At 42.8% G+C, this 27545-nt stretch overlaps 1 protein-coding gene across 1 annotated transcript; it reads left to right on the top strand.

The window, feature by feature from the left end:
* The first annotated feature begins 251 nt into the window (after window positions 1-251).
* Window positions 252-26533, top strand: LOC124112720 (fumarate hydratase class I, aerobic-like). The gene is made up of 13 exons (XM_048392011.1): window positions 252-369; window positions 6558-6741; window positions 10557-10684; window positions 11504-11642; window positions 14082-14182; window positions 16291-16497; window positions 17066-17192; window positions 17923-18113; window positions 18306-18416; window positions 19315-19521; window positions 20508-20627; window positions 23562-23679; window positions 25506-26533. Exons 2-13 carry the CDS (start codon window positions 6558-6560, stop codon window positions 25604-25606), a joined length of 1734 nt encoding a protein of 577 aa, XP_048247968.1. The 5' UTR covers window positions 252-369; the 3' UTR covers window positions 25607-26533.
* The last annotated feature ends 1012 nt before the right edge of the window (window positions 26534-27545 follow it).

Genomic DNA, 27545 nt, shown 5'->3' with positions numbered 1-27545 from the left:
TGAATGATCTTGAAAAAAATGCACATTCATTAACATTATTTAAGTCCATATATTGATGCTTACAGTGTAAAACATTCCTTTACTTCAATTTATTTGTTACGAAAAAAATGTTCCCCGGAATACTGTTCGCTTTCCATTTTTATTCAGACAAAAACGTATGAATTTTTAAAAATTTTGAATGGTATTTGTTATTAGCCACATATGTAATTTTGTCGCGCGTTAAGCTTATGTGCAGTCTAGTAGAACTATACGCGCGTATGCAACAGGAATACCTCTCGATAACAGCTAGCGTTGAGGTTGGTCTGGGATAGGGACAGATCTACACTGACGCGACACCCCCAATTGTCGTTCCAGGACAAGTGTGAGAAGGTAGCTCAAGGTCTAGCATGTTTACGAATAATGTCAATAAGCAGGGATGTTTAATACAACCATAGAAGGGAGTTTTTCAGGGTAATGTGTCCGATGAAATATCATTTGCAATATTTCATTACAACTTGAAATTGTTTAAGAATCGGGAACAGTTTCACTGCGTTATCATCCTCGACGTTGTTATCATATTATGTTGTTACCTTGACACTGTGTTTTAGATCCCAATCTCGGCCTCCTGCATTCATTATTTTGCCCTAGGATTTCGAAATTATTTTGATCATCCATAACATATACCACCCGCTAGTGGCCCAAATACACAAGTGTTATCAAACAGTTTAATGGGGCAGTATGTCGACGGTCCTGTGTGTTTTTAAAGGGACGGGACTTTAGACTGTCCTTGAGCTTTTTTTTGTAAGCGGATAACCACCGAGTTTACTCGGCTCTGCTCGCCCAGGCTTGACGGAAATAGCCGAACGTGAGATTGCTTTTTGTTCCAAAGGGCAATAATTCTCCTTTTGAAATGATGTAAGCGACGGTCCAACTTGTCGTTTCCAGGCTGGTTCCTGGATCAATATGCGCTGCGACAACTAGTGACATGTATAGACGGAGCCAAGCTAAAACGTTACTCTGTTTCACCTTCATTCGAAATTGGTCATTTACAACTGAATCTTTTTAACTAGCCCATATTTTGTAGTGGTTATTAGTTTAGAATATCAATATTGGTTCAGTCTTCAACTAATACACGAATTGACACGATGGAAGATATAATGATAGCGGGGAATAGGCCATAAAAAACGGTATATTGCCACGGCATTTTCTACGTCAGAAAACAGCGAGGCACTCGGTTTGTCTGGATAACATTGCATCGTTGAAATAATACAAACTCATTTTATTTATTAGCCTTTGTGTTAGATCCTTGTCTATTGCAGCATTCAAACATAACAACTAGTTGTTCATCCATAGAACTTTCTTCATCACACCAACTTCTAAATGCAACTGAAAGAAGTTAAACTACTTTTCATACTAGATCTACCATGAGTGAGTATGGTTTTACGCCGCTTTAAGCTATAATCCAGCAATATCACGGCGGGGGACACCAGAAATGGGCTTCACACAATGTACCCATGTGGGGAATCGAACCCGGGTCTTCGAATTTCAGTGTAACAAAACTGGAGATACACCGCGACATAAGCCTACATTTGCAGCTCACGGTCATTTTTGGCTGGTCTTTACCAAGGGTCTATAATTAGATTTATTGCATCCGTGCCTTTAGTAATAATTGATAAAGAAATAACATTAAGAAAAAAACAAACGATTTCAAATTTACTTAATGCCAACGTTTCCCCTTACATCTGATTTCAATTTTTAAAAATTCTGACAATATTTATTTTAGAAATATGCTAAATGGAAATCTACAATGCATCCAACAACCAATGTTTGTCATTTTCAACAGACATACCATTTTGAAATAAAAAAAATACCCAGATTATGCTGCCCCTTATAAATTCTGTCTGATGATTTAGTGCTTTGGGTGATGACCCGTGAAGATTCCGGGGTAGAATAGGTCTTCAGCAACCCATGCTTGCCGTAAAAGGCGACTATGCTTGTCGTAAAAGGCGACTATGCTTGTCGTAAAAGGCGACTAACGGGATCGGGTGGTCCGGATCGCTGACTAAGTTGATGCACGTCATCAATCCCAATTGCATGGATTGTTGCTCATGATATTAATCACTGGATTGTCTGGTCCAGACTCGATTATTTACAGACCGCCGTCATAGAGCTGGATATTGCTGAGTGCGGCGTTAAACAACAAACCAAACCAAAACCAAAGCTTTGGGTGATAACAGGTGTTAATTTATTGATCCATTTCTTACAAAATTCTGATACTCATTCTTTTAGAATACAGAGATTTGTCCCAACAAGCAACAAATCATACTGACTACCCCACAATATGTGTAAGATACATAAATAGATGTCAACAATAGCTATGTCTTCTTGTTGACATATATTATGTTGACAAGTTATCTCCCTTACAACCCACACACTATCCTGCTATTGCCACATATCCCGATTTTCATTCAAAAGTACTTCAAGACACCTATAGTATTAAGCCCAATGCAAATTTAACCCCATCATCATTTCATGTAGCTATGTCCACATGCATTTATCTATGTTATTTGTTTTTACAGATAAAAGATTATTTCATATATAATGACAGCTAAAAAGTCATGCACGTGTAATCTAATACTATACACATGCACAAGTAAACAAAGATATCAAATATCAAATCATTGTGCAATGTATTGATGTAAAGAGAAAGAAGAATGATGCTATAACTTTGTTTGTATGGGAATTTGAAACATCAGTTTAGAATAAGGAAACATAAAAAAGCAAGGTCTGATGAAATTACGAATTAACTTTATCTATTACAATCATCTGATCATTGTCAAAGCAAACTTGATGTTGGCACTGTGGTCACAATCATAATAGAGATTGAAAATTAGTATGAATATATTGTTTTAAATGAAAAATTGTAGCACCAATAATTAAGTATTTAAACCTTATATATTATATATGTATCAGTTTAATTACATATTCATGGGTAGTTTTATAGGGTATTTTGTGTCTGAATTTTTTTAATGATTTTCTAATATTTAATATTTAAGAAATACATAGATAATATCTATCCTTTATTTATCAAAATTGAAATACAATCAAGGTAGTAATTGGCAACAAATATCCACCATTCGTCATAAAGTCTTTTTATATACCATGCACCAAGTAACCCAAACAAATATAAAAATGGATTTCAGTTATTTCCATATAATTTATTTTGAACATTGTATTATCATATGTAGTTGATGACAATTTGTCCCTTTCTTTTACAATTTCTTGAATTCTTTTCTCACCTGTCTCAGTGATATGTACCTGATCTTCCAGAGGCAAGGGAGTTAACCGACTATAAAAGTCCCGTTTCCACCCTTGCCGAACTAGGCTGGAATTACTGGGCTTGATCGTAGCTCCATCAGTGGCTGTTACGAGTTATATCCCTTCTATACCTCTCCTACAGACCAATCAGATTCCACCTCTCGTATCACTTGCATTTTCTTCAAACACAATGGCGTGTCCAGTCAAGACGATCTCATCGACCATCAAGATCTATATTGTGATAAAAAGGGGCTTACATCGCGAAGTGCATCAAATCACGTGAGCACCTTGATTAAAAAGATGAAACGATTTGGAGAATATCTGTTGACAACGAGTTAGCGGTGCAGATGCTGTGCAAATCCTGCAATCGACCGAACTCTGCATGACAGTTTACGAACCGGATTTTGATTTCGGTGCGCGATTTTGATTGGACTATGCCCAGACTCGTCAGTCCAGCCAAAATGTAACTCCATAATACCAGCCTAGTTCGGCAAGGGTGGAAACTGGACTTTTATAGTCAGTTAACTCTCTTGCCTCGGGAAGATGGAGGCAAGGGAGTTAACTGCTTTAAGAGTTCAGTTTCCACCCTTGCCGAACTAGGCTGGAATTTCTTGGCTTGATCGTGTTGCTACCAGTGGCTATTACGAGTTATGTCCCATCAAACAAAATGGCCAATGAAGACGATCTGATCGATAATCAAGATCAGTATTGTAAAACAATGAGTCTTCCTGCACGTAGTGCATCAAATCATGTGAGCAACTTGATTAAAAACATGAAAAGATTTAGAAAACATCTTCACACTTATTGTTCCGCATCGCCTATACTTATACTGAACCGCAAAAGAAACGTCACCCAAGTCACGTTGCATGACAAGTTGTCATTCAAATATCTGGGTAATTTTTGTCAAAGTTTCTAAAATTTAACATTACCTTCTCCGGAAAAATGAAATTTGATGACAAAGCAGACAATATAACCGATCACCCAAACGCATCACGACAACGGCCATGGCAACCCGATGCACGTGTGTTCCGTGCACATGCGCTCCCCCATTTCTTTCCCTATAAAAATCCACCCAGATCGGATAGCATTCATTCGTTATTGAATTTCTACCACATGCCAAGCCTGACAAGAAATCAGCGACACCAAACCCTTGGACGATTGCAAGCTGGACAAACCGCCCGGCAAGTCGCCAATGCATTTCAAGTCCACGTAAGGACCATATTCAGGCTCAAGCAACGGTATCAGACCACCAACACTTCAGATGACCAAGGGTGACCATCCGACGTCAGGATCGTCAGATTGTGCGACAGCATCTTCAAGATCGCTTTGTTACTACTGCGGAAACTGCTCGACAGACCATGGGAACACACCAGCGACACATTAGTTCGGACTCCGTGCGTCGACGATTGACGAGCAGACACCTCTACTGTCACAGGCCACGCCGAGGACTCATTCAGACACCACGTCATCGCCGGGACCGTCTTCAGTGGGCAACACGGCACCAGCATTGGCGCCTCCAGCAGTTGAGAAGAGTCCTCTTCTCAGACGAGAGCCGTTACTGAATCTCAACAGCAGATGGCAGAGAGACAGTCGGGCGACGCCGTGGGGAACGTTCTTCGGATGCGTGTGTTGTTGAGAGAGACTCGTGGGGTGGACCGAGCATCATGATGTGGGGTGGAATCGGTCTTGCACAGAGGGTCGGCCCTGTGGTCTTCCAGAACATCGGTCCAGGCAGATGCAATGGTGTCACAGCTCGGTACATTGATCAAGTCTTGGGACCACACGCCATACCTCATTTGGCACGTCGCCGCAACCACGAGTTTCAGCCCATGCCCACACTGCGAGAGCAACAAGAGAATTCCTCCAGCAGAATGGCATCAGAACCATGCAGTGGCCTGCCCTCAGTCCCGATTTAAATGCCATTGATCACCTGTGGGACGAGATTCAAAGACGACTGATTGACGTCCGACCAAGGCCGACAACTGCAGCTGAACTGCTCCAGGCGTTCCCCAAAGTGTAAGCTCAAGTGCCTATGGTCTTCACCAACCTCCTCATCCATTCATGTATCGACGTTGCACGACAGTAATCAATGCACATGGCGGACACACGAGATACTGACTTGTGATGCCATTTTGTTACGTTTCACTTTAAGAAATTTGACACTTTAATTTCAACCTTGATGATCAGTTTTGCCAAGTTTCATCTTTTTAATATGTCTCAAAGTATGTTTACAGTGTTTGGACATATAAGGTTTCTCCTATATCTATCCATGGTGACGTTTCTTTTGCGGTTCAGTATACACACACGCGCGCGCGCACACACACACACACACACACACACACATATATATATATATATATATATGTATATTCATACATACATACATACATACATACATACATACATACATACATACATACATACTTATGACGTCAGAAAACCTATGATCCTACGATACTGATTGCATAACGTCAACAAAGCGACCATGAATGAATGATCAGCTGACCCCACCGCCTCGTGTCGGACAGCTAGCAAGTGGTTTACAATTACAATATAAGTAGTCATGGTCACCATTGAATCACAGAATATATGTTTCATGACATGAAAATATATAGATTGTTTTGGCGAAAAGAAATACTGTCCATACACCAGCGTGAACGAAACCGATTGAGGTGAAGCCATTACTGGTCAACTGTCTATAGGTGTGATAGTACAGCTCATATCACGCATACCACATGCGCTGTCAGTTTAAGGCTGAACCACCCGGGTCAGCGCACCTGTCGTGTCAAGCTCTTCACAGCGATAGTCTGTTCGCGGAGCTCTCTATACTATGAGAGCGTAACAAAGGTGTCTCGCGCTGGGAATTATTTGCTTGGAATTATTTGCTCCAGTAACGACACTGCTTATCACGTGACAGGACTTTTCTCTTGTTTGTTAACCTCTTTAGACCCGTGAAAATCCGGGATAGAATAGGTCTTCAGCAACCCATGCTTGCCGAAAAAGGCGACATTACGAGGTGACTAACGGGATATTGGGTGGTCAGGTTAGCTGACTTGGTTGATGCATGCCATCGTATCGCAATTGCGTGGATCGATGCTCATGATATCAATCACTGGATTGTCGGGTCCATACTCGATCATTTACAGACTGCTGTCATATAGCTGGAGTATTGCTGAGTGAGGCGCCAAACAACAAACAAACAAATCATTCAGTCGCTTTATACTATGAACAAGGTTTATCTCTGGGCTGTTTGTTACTAGATGCTTGGGTCAGGGATGAGAGGTCGTGCCCTGCAGGGGGCGTGGCTAGTTCTTCACAAGCACCTGCGACAGATACAGACAAGCGGCATACAAGCAGCAGCGGCTGCTGATGTCAAGCCATTCTTCTACCAGGACATCTTTGAACATGAGAAGAAAGCAGAAGTCCCGTGGAAAAAATTATCAGGTTTGTCTTTAAAAGTTTAAAGGTTGTTTTTTTTCAAATTTGACAAGGGAAGAAAGCATATGCCACCATGGAAAAACATACCAAAAGACCAATACTTACAGTTTATTTATTTGACATAAACTTGCATTGACTAATTGAAAAAAATCTCTTATATGTATCCTCCAAGGAGATTTTGTTTGGTGTACTTTTTACTTAATCCTGCGTTACATATTGCATTCCCTTCTGTTTCTTGCAAAAACATGACTGGAAACATCATCTCTAGAGAGAAAACCTGTTTCTGAACACAGTTTGAAACTACTCACCTGAACACATGCTGTCCTCATCGAACAAGCCAACATGACTTGAAGCGTCATCCTAAGAGAGAAAACCTGTTCCAGGACACAGTTGAAACTACTCACCCGAACACATCCTGCCTTCATCGAACAGGCAACGTACACATCTCTCTTCTTATTTTCGCTGACGAATGCAGATCCTCTGTGAACGTTATCCCTTGTCAATGTTGTGGATATCCTACTTTTGTTTTCTCTCAAATACAGATTGATTTTGTTTACTCACTTGAGTGATCTTACATACTTTTGTTTGTTCCTTTTTCTTAGTCGTCTAGTACACTGTGAGTTTGTGGCACATGCTTTGTTTCCTGCCATTTTTGGACTTGCTTCATTCTAAATGCTGTCGGGTTTTGCGTATTTAGTACCTCTCAGGGGTTTTCACGTATCACATACACCTATTGTTGTGTGGTAGTGGCTTATGCCATCCGTGCATCGCCTGGATCATGGGTTAGTGGGCATGGGTTCGTGGGTTAGTGGGCACCAGAAATAGGCTTCACACATTGTACCCAGGTCTCCGGCGTGACGAGCGAACGCTTTAACCACAAGGCTACCCGACCGCCTCAGGAGTCCGAAGAGAAAGAAGTTGCTAGTTGCGTAGGTGGAGAGGTCATCTCAAGGCAGGTTGGATCAGTGACTGTATGTTGAGCCACCTGTCCGAGGAGACCCAAGTCTGTGTGAAAGAGACCCCCTATAAACACCAGGGAACAAGTTGGAATGAGATCCGACTTCATCTGGTTGGTCAGCCATCCTAGTTACACTAGCAACTTCTGAGTGAAGTTCCATTGACACAGAAGGATGCAATCGTTTGGGTGGTGAAGCAGGCAACTGTCAATACAGGCATCAAAGTTGATGCCCTGATCGTGGAGAATGCTGACAATAGGTTTTATTATCCTTGTAAATTACCACAGGGCCAAAGAAACTCCAAATGGGAGTACTGCCATTGGAGATGATGTTCCTGGTGACAAGAACGAACAAACTACTGTGGATGGGCACATGAAGATAGGCGTCTTGGTTGATGCTGATCATGAAATACCAGGATTGATCCTAGTCCAAAGATGTGACAAAGACGTCATCTTGAACCAAGGCCGCCTCACGAGGAAGTGACGATTGTGAATCAACTGTAATTTCAAAGTGGGTTCTTGGGGACGAGGAATATGTGTGAGTAAAACCTTTGTATCACCGGTTGCTGAAGTTCTTCCCAATGAAGAATGTCCATGTTCTCCTGCAATACACAATACACTGACTCTTTACAAAATGACATTCGTCACCACTCGCCCCTTTCCGTAACCTGCAAGAAGACTCGCCCCCTATCGATGAATGTTATGTGCGAAAATACTACAAACCAATCAGAATGCGCGTATGATTTTAAGTTCTTCGTCAAAGAATCCCTCAGAAATAATTTTTGATTTTACATATGTCTTGCATCTAAAAATATACCCAAGACACAGTTAAATGTGTTCAATCATACTGTATGATTCCGCATGTCTCAAAGTGCTTTAAATTGCATCTGAAATATATATAATACATGGGGAAATAATATGTGAACCATTACGCAACGAGTTGACAATTGTTTTAGGGTTGCCCGTTTGCGCTAAGACGGAACCCGGTCGCAAAAGTGGCCATGTGAGGGGCAGGAGTCGCTATTCGGCTTGTCCAGGAATAACACGAGTTGGTCACAGTTTGTCCACAGTTTATTGCAGACAACTTGCCGTCGTCGCGCACACTGTTTAAAGGGCGGCACCGCTGCTACTTATCGAACAGCCTTTAATTCTGTGATGGCAGTTCAGAGAGATCAGAAAGTTTCCAAGTTCCCGGAACTGCAGGCCATGCTCTAAGGCTTCTGCCGAGAACCTTTGTCCTCCAGCCTGGGATCTGAATGTAGTGCACTTGCATCAGCAGCCGTATGAACACTTGACTCTTTTTCTGCAACAGCGGTATGGGGTATGTCAAGTCTGTTTATAACAGACCGCCTCCGTGGTCTAGTGGTAGAGCGTCCGCCCAGAGAGCGGAAGGTCCGCCAAAAGACGTTAAAAGACGGTACCTGTTGTTACCCTGTCTGGCGCTCGGCATTAAGGGGCTAAAACAAGGACTTGTCGGCTCGGAGTCAGTATACTGTGTGTGAGTGGGATATTCATGTTAAACTGCGGCATGGTATCTCAGTGAGCTAGCACTATAAATCGGCATCAGTCCGGACTAGTACACGCAGCCACACACATACACACACGTACATGCACGTCGCTAAATAAGTGCAATAATCTTGGTCGCGACGTTAAACCCCATTTCACCTCACCTCACCTGTTTATAACAGGTCAGATGCGGCAAAGTCCATTTAGGGGTTTGCTGGGATTTCATTTCGAAAAAAACAGCGGCCAGGACAACCAGACTGGCGTTGTCTTAATTGTAGGACAGGAAGACGCAGATGAGCTTCACATGTACCCATTTGAGCCTTACGAATGTACCTCGACTGCATGATATCTACACAAAGCTGCACAGCAAGTCAACAGGAATACCATCGCCTTCCGGCTTCGATCTACTATATCCTACTAGTCTTCGATGCAACCCTTATGAAACCTGGGTAATTGCCTCCACAATGGCTCTCCATGGCAACTGCACAGTCGCAGCTATTGTGGGGGATGTTTTTTTTTAGATTTAAGACTGTTGGAGACATTGAAGGAGTCCATAGTGTTGGGCCACTGGTAGTTGCACTACAGATCGCCAACCCTAAATGGCGCGGGTAGTGGAACCCGGATACTACCACATGAGCTTTCCCCTCTTGTAGGAGTGTCGAGGGGACACAGTGGTTATGACATTTATTTTTGTCAATCTCGGAAGTATGGTTATTTTAACAATAATGACAATAATGTTGGTGTGCGAAGAGTGAGTGGGTGAGTTGGGTTTAACGCCGCTTTTAACAGTATTCCAGTTATATCGCGGCGTGTCAGCTTAATGTGGGAGGAAAGCCCGAAGTGATGCAGGTCACAGACGTTTACCACTTCGGTGAAACCCACGAGCACGGGTATGGTGCTGACAAACCTAGAAACCTAATCGGGGCGAACCGGGATTCGTGCCCCCCGGTGTGCGAAGAAGTGCGCCTAATGTTACTACACCTACCCATAGTCGAGCCTTTGATAACCAGTCTACACTGAAGGTTTACCCTCCTCCAACCATCGGATAACATGCAACATGTAATACAGGGTTAAGTAAACATTATTAATATCTGATATATATTTATTGTTCTCTACCTTATCCTTATCACAAATGGGCCCGGTTGTATCTTCAGTGGGCGTTGCTGCGTTCTCAAACTGATGAGTGACATGTTTGTTGGCTGGTTCGGTGAGGGCAGCACTGTGTTCAGGAATAGATTTTGTCTCTAGGGATGACATTTCCAGTCTTGTTTTCTCAAAAAACAGAAGGGACTGCAATATGAAATACAGAATGAGAAATAAATATAAAATATATTAATAAGTTGTTTTTTCATCTTCATAGGTGACAATGTTTCAACGTTTGATGTGAAGGGAAGAAAGGTTCTTCACATAGAGCCTGCAGCCTTGACCTTGCTGGCTGAGACCGCCATGATTGACATTTCCCATCTCCTTCGACCCGGACATCTCCAGGTGAAACTGTGACATCAAGTTTCTGTTTCCTAACTTATTCCAATTTCTTTTTCCACAGTTTTTAAACATTTGATGTGCAAGATGGGAATAGTGACAGGGAGAATATTAGACATGAGAGATGGATCTAGGGATCCCAACTAAACACCCTTGGTGGGCAAATTGGGAATTAATGTTGTTTTGTTCAACCCTTGGTGGGCAAATTGGAAAATAAAGGTTATTTTGTTCGGGGTTTTTTACTTTTTAGTTCCTTTCTAGTTCCTTATTTCCAAATTTCAATATTTACCAAATTTTATACATTTTAAAACTTATCCTATCTCGCACTATGCATTTCTCCCTTTCGAGTGATCCCCGAGTGGAATCAATTCATGAACCTGTTTCCAGCTTCAAAAAAGCACCTCACCCAAACACATCCCAGCCGTAGCCATGGTCACCACTATCACCACAAGTCTGCTCTTGGCCATGCCTGGGACCTCAAGCAAGCAGGGGTGTGTGTGTGTGTGTGTGTGATAGTCCAGACAAATGCTGATTTTATAGTCCTCGTCCATTGAGATACCCCATGCCGCAGTTTAACATGAATACCCAACTCAGACACAGTATACGGACTCCGAGCAGACCAGTCCTTGTTTTAGCCCCTAATGCCAAGTGCTAGGCAGGAAAACTACAAGTACCATCTTTTAACATCTCTCGGTTTGACACAGCCAGGACTGAACCCCCAACCTTCCGCACTCCGGTCGGACGCTCTATCGCTGGACCACATAGGCAGTCTCTTTCTGCATGAACAATAATTAATGGTTAACTGTTTTGTTTTTTATATCCTAGCAACTGTCAAATATCCTGAAAGATCCCGAGGCCTCCATTAATGACAGGTGTGTGGCTCTTGAATTGTTGAAGAACGCAAATGTTGCTGCTGGGATGGTTCTGCCTGGTTGCCAGGATACGGGAACAGCTATCTGTATCGGTAGGTGAAAGCTAGGAGGAACATCAGTTCCATCTCAACGAAAATAGCTGAGTATTCCATTGTGAGGTTTCAACGAAGTAACATTTGTTTACGAATGTCTTGACTTCGAATCATTTGAAGATGTAATAAGATTGAAATAGTGTATTATTTCGACTAAGCTTCTTCTCCTGCTCAATGCCTGCTTAGGATCACCACTTTAATTAAGAAATGAATGACAAGAGGGAGTTGTTTGTCGAACAATAACACACTGCTGGTAGAATAAACGACTCAATCTCATTAAAACCAGACCTAAGTTCTCGCTACCGCTTAACAAAGATCTGAAGACATCCCATTAGGGGTCACGTCAGAACGACCTTTCATCCGACCAATCAGAGGGTCGCTTACCAGATCATGAAAGTGACAGTCGGAATGTGATTTCTAATCATACAATCTCGAAAACTTTAACACGGGGTATTCCGAACGATAGTTACGGGTTTAACGACTGAATCTATACAATCTAGACCATCTGTTAGCCATTCCAGAATGTTCTTTTGTTTAGGTTTCAAATTTGTAATCGAGAATTTGTCAAAATATGTTGCAAAGCGTAGTCGCCAATTTGAAATTTGTGCCGTAAAGCACGAGAAAGCTGCCTTCTGATTGGTCATTCCATTGGTCAGTCAAAGTTCGCGCAAGGTCGAATCTGACGTGACCCGTAATGTGATGTCCTCAGATCTTTGTTAAGCTTTGCGAGAACTAAGATCTAATTTTAATGAGATTGATAAACGACTTAGAGTGCTGTGTTTTATTCTCCCTGCAGTGTTGCATTGTACGATAAACAACTCTCACTCATTTATTTTTCATATGAGATTTCAACATTATGTACAGCCTCTTTAAGGATGTTAATGCACAAGCCTTAAAAGTATTTACCCAGGGTTTAACGCCGCTTTTAACAGTATTCCAGTTATATCGCGGCGTGTCAGCCCGAAGTGATGCAGGTCTCAGACGTTTACCACTTCGGTGAAACCCACGAGCACGGGTATGGTGCTGACAAACCTAGAAACATAATCGGGACGAACCGGGATTCGAACCCACAATCATAGGTTTCTGGCGTGCCCAAGGGACGCAACTCTGCACAGCGAATCACGGTGCCTTAGATGACTGGGCCGCCCGTGCCCCCATGGTAGAACGATGTTGTATCATTAAATAAACCATGCCTCGATCTTCATTGTTCTGTTCGATTATTGCTGCCTTATGCCTTATGTCATGTTTAATACGTCAAATTGTGTGCATCTCGACAAAAACAACATTGTGTTTAATGAACAAAAGTCTGTTATCAATGGCCACGACACAATGTCACCAATAATCAGTCAGATCACCAGTCAAGTTGAGAGTATCTGAACAAAACTGAAATGTAAAAATAATTTTAAAAATCACGAAAACCAATTCATTGTTAGAAAAAACAACTCTCAGTAGCATGTATGTTATCAACATGATGCGATCAAAGTCAGACATCGTCGTCTCATACTCCAGTAAGCGAATGGATGGTTGCGAAGATTGTTTCACTCTTTAGTAAGAGCATTGCCGAGTTCCTGTTGAGTTGCCGGTGGGACAGGGCGTTGTGCAGCTCGTTCCACACGTATTCGATAGGGTTGAGGTCTGGTGACGGGTTGGCCACTCCATGAGGACAATGGTCTCCTGCTCTAAGTAGGCATCAACATCCCTGGCACGATGAGGTCGCACGTTATCGTCCATGAGGATGAAGTCTGCTCTGATTGCACCAGCATACGTACACATCTCACGTACACATCGAGAACGTCCCTGTAGCGCCTGTCATTGTGCCTGACTGTAGGACGCGGAGATCGTTTCTTCCAGCTCTACTGATCCCACCCAAAATCATGATTGAGCCCTCCTCCCCCATTGTGATCATGTTCGGCTGTGTTGGAATCCTGACATCTTTCTCCTTGTCTACGCCTCCCTCGGGCTCTGCTATCTGTTGAGTCCTGAGTCTAGTCCTGGTCTGTCCATTGTCCAATTGACGTGATCTTCAGCCCAATCCAAATATGCCTGCCTGTGATGACGGGTCAGTGTTAGGTGAATGCATTCCCTCCGTGACCGGAGACCAGCCAAACGGAGACAATTACACTCTGTCTGAGTAAAAGCGTCAATGCCACTGGCATCCCGCAGGTCATTTCTGAGTGTGATGGCAGTCACAAAGTGATGCCGTCTCGCTGCAATCAGGAGAAACCGTGTCTGAAAAGCTGTCGACTACCTACATGTTGCTGGGTGGTTTGAAAGGGGTTCTTATTTAGGTGAAACAGGTCTTGGTAACAGTAGCTGGTAATATCTTTATTCCGTCAATCAAGTTGATGAAATGGTACCAAATAGACAAGATTGTCTTTGGACTTGTAGCAGGTTATGTTAAGGCATGATGCAGTGACATATTTCAATATTTGCCCCCAGGTAAGAAAGGTCAGTACGTGTGGACGGAGGGGAGGGATGAGGATGCTCTCTCCAGGGGAATCTACAACACGTACACCAAGAGGAACCTCAGGTATTCACAGGTAATATTTGTTTGTTTTATTTGATGTTTATCACTGCACCCAGCAATATTTCAGCTACAGTAAACTAACAAGCTTACAACGAGCTGACGGATATAACGAACTGTTTGTTTGATCCTGGCCACTTGCAGTATATTTCATCATATAAAATTGATGGATATATACCGAACAGGCTTATAGAGAGATAACGGATACAGCAAATCACTTTGTGGTCCTGTGTGTACTCTGTTAGCGACAATGTTTATGTTTGCAACAAACTTTTAATCTCTAACCTGATCACGTATCACCGGGGGCGCGGGTGGCCAAGTCGTCTAAGGCGCCACGATTCGCTGTGCAGAGTTGCGTCCCTTAGGCACGCCAGAAACCTATGATTGTGGGTTCGAATCCCGGTTCGCCCCGATAATGTTTGTCATGATCTAGATCTCGTGGGTTTCATCGAAGTGGTAAACGTCTGAGACCTGCACCAGTTCGGGCTTTCCTCCCACATTAAGCTGACACGCCTTGATGTAACTGGAATACTGTTAAAAGCGGCGTTAAACCCAACTCACTCACTCACGTATCACCAATCAGCCTATCAAGACATCCACAGCTATGAGTGGCTGTTCAAAGCGATAATAATTGAAGGCAAGTGATTAAATGGATTATGTACTGACACTTGTCCTCAATTTTTATCCTCAATTAACAATTGTAAAACAGTGATTAGGCTTTAGACTTTAAAGTGGATAAATTCTGTCAATGAAATGTGATGGCTAGAGTGATGAGGATACGTGACTTGATCCCAGATGTCTGACATCCGAAATGCTTCTAACAAATTATGGTTATGACGAGTTATAAGTAGTGGCCTCTCTGAGTTCGTTATAACTGTAGTTTGCTGGATTTGAAGGCAGCCTGTAAATAATTAGTCTGGACCAGACAATCCAGTGAAGCCCGGGCTGTCCTGTTATGATGTCACGTGATCGACCAAGACAGCATGTCTGATCCCCTGATCCGTTAACTCACATCTAATGACTAGCATGGGATTCCAGGGACCCGTTTTTACCCTGAATCCCAAAGGTGTTACATGTAATAACTGGCAGAGGGACAATCTCATTAAAATCAGATCTAAGTTCTCGCTGGCGCTAAACAAAGATCTGAGGACATCCCATTACGGGTCACGTCAGAACGACCTTACGCGAACTTTGACCGAACACTGAAATGTCTAACAAGAAGTCGATATCAACCAATTAGAAAGCAGCTTTCTTGAGCTTCACGGCACTCGTTTCAACCTGGCGACTTCCATTCCATTACACTTGAAAAATATGTTGACACAGTTCTCGATTTAGATTTTAAAAACTGAACAAGCGAACATTAGGGATGCCTAATATATGGTTGAGATTGTATGGCAGTGCTTCCCACGTACTGTGCAACTCATTCTCCGTTCAAATGTTTATCCCATGGAAGCGAGAAAGATGATAATTTTGTCATGCGGGCCGTAACTGTCGTAAGGAATACCCCGTGTTAACGTTTTCGAGGTTGCATGATTAGAAAACACATTCCGACTGTCACTTTCACGATCTGGTGAGCGACGCTTTGATATGTCGGATGAAAGGTCGTTCTGACGTGACCCTTAATGGGATGTCCTCAGATCTTGGTTGAGCGGAAACTAAGATCTGATTTTAATGAAATTGGGCAGAGGAATTCATTTGTGTAATATTAAGATCTATAGAGGGTCTCTGTCGTATGGTGCTTTACTTGGTTAAATGCTGCATGATAGCCAATCACGGAACTGGAATCCGATTTCACACAGGTGTGTAAGAAATGAGTCCCCTGGCCCCCCCCAAAAAAATGGGGGTCAAGGTAAAACTCAGCATCTACCTTAAGCAGTTTTTCCCTTCCTGTTGTTCTGAATTAACAGGCTTATTTTGTAACTTATGCTGTACATATTCATTTACTTGTGTTTGTCCACTTAACTTGTTTATGTTTACGGTTTATGGCTTCATGAAATGATCATTTTGTTTAAACATATATTACTTCTCAGTTTGTTGTTAGACCGTGCAATTGATTCTTACCAAGCTATTGGCACTCTAATACAAGGAATTGCATCCCCTGTACAAACATGAATATCCCCCTAGGTGGCGCCACTGGACATGTTTAACGAGGTCAACACCAAGACAAACCTGCCGGCCCAGATCGAGCTGTACACCACGGACTCCTCTCAGTACGACTTCCTGTTTATGGCCAAGGGAGGAGGCTCAGCCAACAAGACCTTCCTCTATCAACAAACAAAAGCTTTGCTAAATCCTGAAAGACTTAGGAAGTTTCTCGAGGAAAAGATCATGGTTAGTAATACAAAAATGTACATAGATGCCCCAAGCCATGTTGATGTCAAATGTTGTTCTTTTTTCACTTTTCAGTGCATCTTCGTCTTTGTTTTTGTAAGACTTGTGAAAATTGTAACCTTGACAGCGTTAAATTGAACAATCATATTTACATCATTAAACCAAACTAAAATATTTTGACATCAAATTTCGGTACCATTTCCTTATTGTGCAAAAGATCAGTGTTTGGGTATGACAGGGGCACAGTGTTTGAAAAAAAGTTACATAAAATGGGGTTGGGAACTGGGGTCGGATGGGTCGTACAATTTGGTAATCCTGAGACCAATCCCACCAGCCCACCCATCCATTGATAAATGACTTGTCCTATTTAAAAGAAAGATTATTAAAGCTTTATGCTGCTTGAAGTGTTTTGTTGATTGACATTTCACGGGGTCTCAATTAGTCCCATGCTATCGGCATTGCAGGCTGGTCATTTCATCAGAAGTTTGTTAACAGCCCCAACAGTTAGTGTGTTACAGATGGTAAAGACGCCTCCATTGCAAAATGTTATTTGTTATTCTTTGGTCAGACATTAGGTACAGCGGCCTGCCCTCCCTATCATCTGGCCATTGTTATCGGAGGAACGTCAGCAGAACTCGCGCTGAAAACAGTCAAGCTGGCCTCGACACGCTACCTGGACACACTCCCCGCATCAGGTGACCATACGTTATCCGAGACATTGTTCTGTCTGTCTGTGTGGCCTGGGCAATAATCTTTTGGGGGCATAGAGTGACTACTGCTCCAACAAATGGAACTTGACTTGTTTGTGATTGTGATGGATGAGGATTTCCTTGTTTGGACCCAAACAGTTTTTCAATCATTTCTTTTTGTCTTTAATGAAAACTTAGTAATTGAGTGAAGAAAAACTGACTGTGCAGCGTAGGTTTGGTGCTGACAAGCTTAAAATTATACAGGGGGAACATGGGCGGATACAGCTTTTTTGAAAAGGGGGGGGGGGGGGTGCACAATTAAGATCTATTTATTGTCTTTGGTGGTAATTTATACAGAAATAAAGATTTTTTTCGAAATAAAAAGGGGGGGGGGGGGGCGCCCCCATCTGTGCCCCCCACAAATAGACAGACAGACAGACAGGCAGTTTATTCAGTATTTTAGGCATCAAGGCCCATAGTACAATGCAGATTGGATATTAACATTGTCACGTGATGTACATGATCAGATTTTAAATCAAGTTACACATTCCTCATTTTAAAGACATGTTTTAAGAATACAGCAACAGCATTGATCATATCAGGATTTTCAGAGTTTAGTAGATTTATCATTAACTGACGGTCTTTAAAAGTACCTTGCAACCTTGCAACAAAAATTTAAATAAGTGAATACCATAACATGATTAAATAATTCATTCATTTACTTCTCATTAATCAGGCAATGACCATGGCCGAGCTTTCCGCGACCTTGAACTTGAGCAGCAAATCCACAAACTGACACAGAAAATGGGGATTGGGGCACAGTTTGGAGGCAAATATTTCTGTCACGATGTCCGAGTCATTCGCCTACCGAGACACGGAGCTTCCTGTCCTGTTGGTATCGGGGTGTCGTGTGCAGCAGACAGACAGGTGCGCTTGTTAATGTTAGGGGTGGTTAAGTAGCTTACTGGTTAAGGCGTTGCTTGTAACAACTAAGACCCAAGTTCGAATCCTTATTTGGGTCCCTCTGTCTTTTTATGGAACCAGATTCAGTAAATTAGCAAATAATATTTCTGAGAAAGTTGTCCTCAACATATTTTAGCAATATTGTTCCTGCTTTAGGCTCTTGGCAAAATAACAGAAGAGGGCGTGTTTCTAGAACAGCTTGAGACTGATCCCATCAAGTACCTTCCAGAGGTTGAGCCAAAGGACCTTGGAGGCGAGGTCGTGCAGGTAAGGTCAATACATTGTATCAGACAGCTATACCCAAAAACAAAAGGAATTGTGATGATATAAATTTACCAATAACTGAAAATTAATAAAAATATTATTTGTCAGGCTAAAACAAAATAATAGTCTTTGTTTCTCGGGCACTGTCTGCATCATCATAAAGACTGCCACACGTTTTTGGGGGGTGCGGGGGTGCGGGGGTGCAAAAAAATCTTTATTTCTGTATAAATTACCACCAAAGACAATAAATAGATCTTAATTGTGCACCCCCCTCTTTTCAAAAAAGCTGTATCCGCCCATGCCCTGTCTCGCGCTCTGCATTAAGGGGCTATAACAAGGACTGGTCGGCCCGGAGTCAGTATACTGGGTCTGAGTGGGGTATTCATGTTGAACTGCAGCATGGTATCTCAGTGGGCTAGCACTATAAATCGGAATCAGTCCGGACTAGTACAAGCAGCCACACACGTAAATGCACGTCGCTATATAAGTGCAATAATCTTGGACGCGACGTTAAACCCAATTTCACCTCACCTCACCTCGTATACCCACAAGTATTTGCAGTATAATGTGGGGGCATATGATGAAACAGTGTGTTGATCGGGGGTTTCCACTGGCGACTCCTAAGTCATTTGAGCAGCTTTTAATTTGCAAATGGCAGTGGTTTCATCCTCCGAACAGCTATTACGTTTATCGATAATATAATTTAATAGCAGTGTGTATGAAATATAATTATATTTATTCCATAAACCATAAATATAATAGCTGTTTGGAGGATTGTCAAAAGTAAATTAATTTTTATAATTTTAGTGTTTTAATGTTGTTTGGGCTATAACCAACTAATAACAAATAATTGACCTATTCCCCAATACTACCTTGCCCATCTTGAATGCATGTGTTACAGGTGAATCTGAACCGACCAATGAGTGAAGTGCTGCAACAACTTGACCAGTATCCAATCAGAACTCGCCTGACTCTGACGGGGACGCTGGTGGTTGCGCGGGACATCGCCCACGCTAAGCTGCAGGAGAGGTTAGACAAGGGGGAAGAGATGCCGCAGTATATGAAGGATCACCCAGTCTACTACGCCGGTCCTGCCAAAACACCAAAAGTAAGGGGGACAACTCTGGAATGTAAACCTTGTCAAAATTATTAGCCATTGCACAGCGATTCTTTCATTGCATGTTGATCTGGGTTCTAATCCCCACTTGGGTACATTATGTTTTTTCTTGTAGTTCCCATCTTCCTGAGGCAGGGGAGTTAATTGACTGTAAAAGTCCAGTTTCCACCCTTGCCGAACGTAGGCTGCAATAATGGAGTTATATTTTGGCTAGACAAATGAGTCTATGCATAGTCCATAATGAAATTAACATCCGGTTCTTAAACAACATGGATTTCAATGTCCAGATTTTGGTCGACTGCAGGATTTGTAAAAGAGTGTATCCTCAACTGGCTGTCGGGGCGGTCGGGTAGCCTGGTGGTTAAAGCGTTCGCTCGTCACGCCGAAGACCCGGGTTCGATTCCCGACATGGGACAATGTGTGAAGCTCATTTCTGGTGTCCCCTGCCGTGATATTTCTGGAATATTGCTAAAAGCGGCGTAAAACCATACTCACTCACTCAACTGGCTGTCAACGGATATGTTCCTTATCTGTTCATGTACTTAAACATGATTTGATGCACTTCGCGAGGTAGGTCGTGTTTAATTACAATATACATCTTGATCAGATCGTCTTGATTGGGCGCCACCATTTTGTTTGAAGCAAAGAGGGTGAGTGAGTGAGTGAGTTTGGTTTTATGCCGCTTTTATCACGGCGGGGAACACCAGAAGTTGGCTTCACACATTGTACCCATGTCGGGAATCGAACCCGGGTCTTCGGCGTGACGACCGAACGTTTTAACCACTAGGCTACCCGACCGCCCTACAAAGAGGGTGAGGGTCATGAAAAAAAAGTACCACAAAATGGGAGAGGGGTCGGCAAAAGTATAATACAGTCCTAAGACCAATCCCAAGGATGTACAAGCAGACTGTTTAGGCTGACGGCAGCTGGAATATTGTGTATGACCCAGACATTTATGTTGTGTGTGTTTGACCCAGGGATATGCAAGTGGATCGTTTGGGCCGACATCAGCACTCAGGATGGACTCGTATGTGAACGCTTTCCAAGCTGCAGGGGGCAGCAAGGTCATGTTGGCCAAGGGCCACCGCAGTCGCGAGGTGAGCTGGGAGGGACAGGGTCCTTGTTGACAGAATATTATCCTCTGTAAACCATAAATCTTTAATGCTAAGAGCACATTTTTATTCATTGAATATGCTTTCAGAAATTGAAAAGGATTTAATCAGACTAAATGAAGGTGAAGTGACAAACTTTGTAAGTGAAAACTGCTTTTTATCTTGCTCATGGAAAAATGTAACCAAACCCCATGTCCATCCAGATAACCAAACTCTCACACACAGGTAACCAACTCCATGTCAAGACTGGTAACCAAACTCCACATCCACACAGGTAACCAAACTCGACGTCCACACAGGTAACCAAACTCCATGTCCACTCAGGTAACTAAACTCCCATGCAGGTAACCTAACTCGACGTCCACACAGGTAACCAAACTAGTTTGGAGATGGACACAGGGTTTGGTTACATTTTTCCATGAGCAAGATAAAAACGTAAGATAAAAAAGCAGGTTACCAACTGCATGCCAACACAGGTAACCAAACACCCACACTGGTAACCAACTCCATGTCCACACAGGTAACCAAACGCCCACACAGGTAACCAAACTCCCACACAGGTAACCAAACTATGTACACACAGGTATCCAAACCCCGAAACAGGTAACCAAACTCCCACATAGGTAACCAAACTAGTTTGGAGATGGACACAGGGTTTGGTTACATTTTTCCATGAGCAAGATAAAAACGTAAGATAAAAAAGCAGGTTACCAACTGCATGCCAACACAGGTAACCAAACACCCACACTGGTAACCAACTCCATGTCCACACAGGTAACCAAACGCCCACACAGGTAACCAAACTCCCACACAGGTAACCAAACTATGTACACACAGGTATCCAAACCCCGAAACAGGTAACCAAACTCCCACATAGGTAACCAAACTATGTCCACACAGGTAACCAAACTATGTCCACACAGGTAACCAAACACCATGTCTACACAGGTAACCATACTCTCACACAGGTAACCAAACACCATGTCTACACAGGTAACCAAACTCTCACATAGGTAACTCCATGTCTACACAGGTAACCAACTCTATGTCCACACATGTAACCAAACTCTCATATAGGTAACTCCATGTCCACACAGGTAGCCAAACTCCCACACAGGTAACCAAACACCATGTCTACACAGGTAACCAAACTCTCACATAGGTAACTCCATGTCCACACAGGTAACCAAACCTCCACACAGGAAACCAACACCATGTCCACACAGGTAACCAAACCCCCACACAGGTAACCTTACTCCATGTCCACACATATAACCAAACTCCCACACAGGTAACCTTACTCCATGTCCACACAGGTAACCTTACTCCATGTCCACACATATAACCAAATTCCCACACAGGTAACCAAACTCCCACTCTGGCAACCAAACATCATGTCTACACAGGTAACCAAACACCCACACTGGTAACCAACTCCATGTCCACACAGGTAACCAAACGCCCACACAGGTAACCAAACTCCCACACAGGTAACCAAACTATGTACACACAGGTATCCAAACCCCGAAACAGGTAACCAAACTCCCACATAGGTAACCAAACTATGTCCACACAGGTAACCAAACTATGTCCACACAGGTAACCAAACACCATGTCTACACAGGTAACCATACTCTCACACAGGTAACCAAACACCATGTCTACACAGGTAACCAAACTCTCACATAGGTAACTCCATGTCCACACAGGTAACCAACTCTATGTCCACACATGTAACCAAACTCTCATATAGGTAACTCCATGTCCACACAGGTAGCCAAACTCCCACACAGGTAACCAAACACCATGTCTACACAGGTAACCAAACTCTCACATAGGTAACTCCATGTCCACACAGGTAACCAAACCTCCACACAGGAAACCAACACCATGTCCACACAGGTAACCAAACCCCCACACAGGTAACCTTACTCCATGTCCACACATATAACCAAACTCCCACACAGGTAACCTTACTCCATGTCCACACAGGTAACCTTACTCCATGTCCACACATATAACCAAACTCCCACACAGGTAACCAAACTCCCACACTGGCAACCAAACATCATGTCTACACAGGTAACCAAACTTCCACACAGGTAACCTAACTCCATTTCCACACATATAACCAAACCCCAAACAGGTAACCAAACTCCCACATAGGTAACCAACTCCATGTCCACACAGGTAACCAACTCCCACACAGGTAACCAACTCCATGTCCACACAGGTAACCAAACTTCCACACAGGTAACCAAACTCCCACATAGGTAACCAACTCCATGTCCACTAAGGTAACCAAACTTCCACACAGGTAACCAACTCCATGTCCACACATATAGCCAAACTTCCACACAGGTACCCAAACCCCCACACAGGTAACCAACTCCCACACAGGTAACCAAACCCCATGTCTACGCAGGTAACCAAACTCCACGTCCACAGGTAACCAAAACCCCACGTCCACAGGTTACCAAACCCCATCTACACACAGGTAACCAAATCCAATGTCTTCGCAGGTAACCAAACCCCATGTCCACTCAGGTAACCTAACTCCATGTCCACACATATAACCAAACTTTCACACAGGTAACCAAACTCCCACACAGGTAACCAAACTTCATGTCCTCACAGGTAACCAAACCCCACGTCCACAGGTAACCAAACCTCATGTCCACACAGGGTACCAAACACCCACACAGGTAACTTAACTCCCACACAGGTAATCAAACACCCTGTCTACACAGGTAACAAACACCAACACAGGTAACTTAACTCCCACACAGGTAATCAAACCCCCACACAGGTAACCAACTCCATGTCCACACAGGTAGCAAACCGCCACACAGGTAACCAACTCCATGTCCACACAGGTAACAAACCCCTTAACAGGTAACCAATCCCATGTCCACATAGGTAACCAAAGCATGCAAGAGCCACGGTGGGTTCTACCTGGGATCCATCGGGGGTCCAGCAGCCATCTTGGCCGAGAACTGCATCAAGAAAGTTGAAGTCCTGGAATATCCTGAACATGGTAAGTCACTAACAGGGGTGCGGAGAGGCAGGGTTGGCCCAGTCGTCTAAGGCGCCGTGATTCGCCGTGATTCGCCGTGCAGGGTTGTGTCTCTTCGGCACGCCAGAAACCTATGTTTGTGGGTTTGAATCCCGGTTCGCCCCGATCATGTTTCTAGGTTTGTCACCACCATACCCGTGCTCGTGGGTTTCATCAAAGTAGTTAACGTCTGAGACCTGCATCACTTCGGGCTTTCCTCCCACATTAAGGTGAGACGCCGTGGTATAACTGGAATACTGTTAAAAGCGGCGTTAAACCCAACTCACTCACTAACTCACAGGGCCCCCTTCTACAAAACGACAGTGATAGCTCTACATTAAGTTACGACCGTCATTGCACAATTATTACTTTGTGGAACCTGGGGCTTTATTCCACACCACAGGGCTATGATGAACGTAAGTCTATGTTAAAGTATGGGAGTCACGACCGATTTACGGGATGGAAATATTTCTAAACTTGTGATGCAACATTAAACTGGCATGATGTAACAGAAAAATGTTCACAAAGGTTTGGGAACTAACTTACTCACTTTATGGCATGCGAGCAAAAATGTCCCCGCTCCTTGTCGATACAGATGTAGGAGAAATACACCACTGACATATTGGAAGACTTAACCATGACCTGGTGGCCATTTCCAGTCCAGATGTGAAACCGACTCACTGTCCCTGGGTGGTTAGCATTAATTATATAGTTACACAAATGTTCCGTCCGTCTGTCCGAAAACTTTGTCCGCGCGATTTCTCTGAAACTATTCAGTGGATTCATCTGAAACTTAGTACATATAATCTGTGTCATATGGAAGGGTGCAATCAAAAGAAAAAAAAAGTTTTTATTATTTTTCCATTTTTTTAATGAATTTTTCAAACCCTAACGTCCGTCCGAAAACTTTGTCCACGCGATTTCTCTTACACTATTCAGTGGATTCATCTCAAACTTAGTACATATTAACTGTGTCATATGGAGGGGTCCAGTCAAAAGAGAAAAAAAATATTTTTTATGAATTTTTAAAACCCTAACCCTATCCTAGCCATTAAATTTGAAACTACTGACACACTATGCTGGTTGGGGGTTTTAGTGAGCCACGCTCACTTTTGCTCTTGTTGCTGGATTGAAATACATCATCAAGTCTGAGTTTGCAGACAAATTTGGTGTTGAATGACGTCAATTCACATGGACAGGACTGTCCATATGTGACCATCTTCCCGGGGCAAGTGAGTTAACTGACTATAGAAGTCCAGTTTCCACCCTTGCCGAACTAGGCTGGGATTATGGAGTCAGATTTTGGCTGGACTAATGAGTCTTTGCATTGTCCAATCAAAATCGCGAACCGAAATCGAAATCTGGTTCGTAAACTGTCATGCAGAGTTCGGTCGATTGCAGGATTTGCAAAGCATGTGCACCGCTAACTCGTTGTCAACAGATATTTTCCAAATCTTTTCATGTTTTCAATCCAGGTGCTCATGTTTTATCACAATATAGATCTTGATGGTCGATCAGATCATCTTGACAGGGCGCCACCATTTTGTTTGAAGCAAATGCATGTGATACGAGAGGTGGAATCTGATTGGTCCATATAGGAGAGGCATAGAATGGATATAACTTTTAATAGCCACTGGTGGCGCTACGATGAGCCCAGGAATTCCAGCCTAGTTCGGCAAGGGTGGAAACTGGACTTTTAAATTCAGTTAACGCTCTTGCCTCGGGAAGATGTATGTGACAGCAGTGGTCAAAGTTTGAGTGCATGTTTTCTAGTTCTCTGTCAGTGACCCAGCTCTGTTGTGTTGCAGGTATGGAGGCAATATGGCGGGTGGAGGTGGAGAATTTCCCAGCATTCATTGTGGTGGACAATAAAGGAAATGACTTTTTCCAGGAATGGCAGTTTGAGTAACGTGACATACACTCTGTGAAGCTGGATACTTGTGGAGAAGGCTGGTACATGAATTCATGCTCCACACATCTTCCGGAGGCAAGGGAATTAACTGGCTGTAAAAGTCCAGTTTCCACCCTTGCCAAACTAGGCTGCAGTTATGGAGTCAAATTTCGGCTGGGCTAATGAGTCTATGCATAGTCCAATCAAAATCGCTAAACGAAATCAACATCCGGTTCGTTAACAACATGGATTTGCAATTGATGTGTACCGTCAACTGGGCGATGACATATTTTCCAAATCTTTTCATGTTTTTAATCAATGTGCTCACTTGATTTGATGCACTTCGCGAGGTAAGACTCGTTTTATTACCTTGATATATCTTGATCATCAATCAGACCGTCTTAACTGGGTGCCGCCATTTTGTTTTAAGCAAATGCAAGTGACATGAGAGGTCAAATCTAAATGGTCAAGAAGCAGGTAATAGAAGGGACGTGATTCATAATAGCCACTGGTGTCGCTATGATCAAGCCCAGAAATTCCAGCCTAGTTTGGCAAAGGTGGAAACTGGACTTTTAGAGTCAGTTAACTCCCTTGCCTCGGGAAGATGTGCTTCGCAAGGGAGGATAATTAATGAATACCTCATAACTAAGGATACTAAGAAATACTTTGAGAAGCAGGATACTTACAATACGGTACAATTTTCATAAAGTATGGTACTTCATGAATACTTTGATTCTTCATGAATACTTCACAATGATTCTTCATGAATACTTCACAAGGATTTTTCATGAAATTTTCGTAAGGATTCTTCATGAATATTTGATAAAGAATGATGTAAAAAACTGGCCAGGTTTGTGATACTGTTGACTGTTATGTGTGAATGATCAGTGATCATGTAGAATGAAACATGTATATTGTTGTTCAAATACAAAGTGTACCTATCTATTTCCGTTTCACATTTTGTTTCAAACATACCCAAGTGGGAAAGGTGACTCGGTTATGAAACTGTGGTGTAAATTTCATAATTTTTCCCGAGTACTTTGATGAAATAACTTAAAGGCACACAAATCAAGGGGTAATGATGATTTAGGAAGTCACTGCTATCAGATAAAAGGACTGTTTGTTTGTTGTTTAACACTAAACAATATTCCAGCTATATGACGGTGGTCTGAAAATACTTGTGTCTGGACAGACAATTCACTTATTGATATTACTAGAACTAATCAGTGAGTGAGTTGGGTTTAACGCCGCTTTTAACAGTATTCCAGTTATATCACGGCATGTCAAGTTCATGTGGGAGGAAAGCCCGAAGTGATGCAGGTCTCAGACGTTTACCACTTCGGTGAATCCCACGAGCACAGGTATGGTGCTGACAAACCTAGAAACATAATCAGGGTGAACAGGGATTCGAACCCACAATCATAGGTTTCTGGCGTGCCCAAGGGACGCAACTCTGCACAGCGAATCGCGGCGCCTTAGACAACTGGGCCACCCGTGCCCCCCTAGAACTAATCAAGTTGTGGATTGCATGTAACATAAAAGTGACATGTTTGTCTGGAAAATATATGAACTCAAAGTTTATTATTTAGTGAAGGGATTAATCATTATATAATGTAAGTCAGCTTGTTAGTTCTATTTTTTTGACACAGCGTATGACCTTGTGTGTAAAAGCCAGCGTCCACTTGCACAAAGTGATCTTAGAGCTACGATGATCACTCCCATACATTCACATAGGCCTACAATTGTAGCGCTAAGTTAGCCTTATCCAAGTAGCCCCTGGAGTCTCCGGGCAGAGCTCCAGATAAGCTTTTGGTGTTGTGGGTATTTTACCCATGCATTTTAAAATCATTGGGTATCAGTAATTCTATCTGGGTATTCAAATTTCTGTTACCCACTAGTTTTTTTGTGGGTATTTAAGTTAAATAAGTTAAATATTTAAAAACACTATTCATCTAGT

Source organism: Haliotis rufescens, unplaced genomic scaffold (assembly GCF_023055435.1).
Source record: "Haliotis rufescens isolate VD_foot unplaced genomic scaffold, xgHalRufe1.0.p SCAF_105, whole genome shotgun sequence".
Classification (NCBI taxonomy): Eukaryota; Metazoa; Mollusca; class Gastropoda; order Lepetellida; family Haliotidae; genus Haliotis; species Haliotis rufescens.
This window is presented reverse-complemented; position numbering and strand designations above follow the sequence as displayed.

Bases quoted from the DNA above. Each gene is read 5' to 3' on its own strand.
- LOC124112720 (XM_048392011.1), top strand. From the start codon at position 6,558: ATGCTTGGGTCAGGGATGAGAGGTCGTGCCCTGCAGGGGGCGTGGCTA. The intron at 16,498-17,065 runs GTTAGTAATACA...TTCTTTGGTCAG, and splicing joins TTCTCGAGGAAAAGATCATG to ACATTAGGTACAGCGGCCTG. The intron at 19,522-20,507 runs GTAAGGGGGACA...TGTTTGACCCAG, and splicing joins GTCCTGCCAAAACACCAAAA to GGATATGCAAGTGGATCGTT.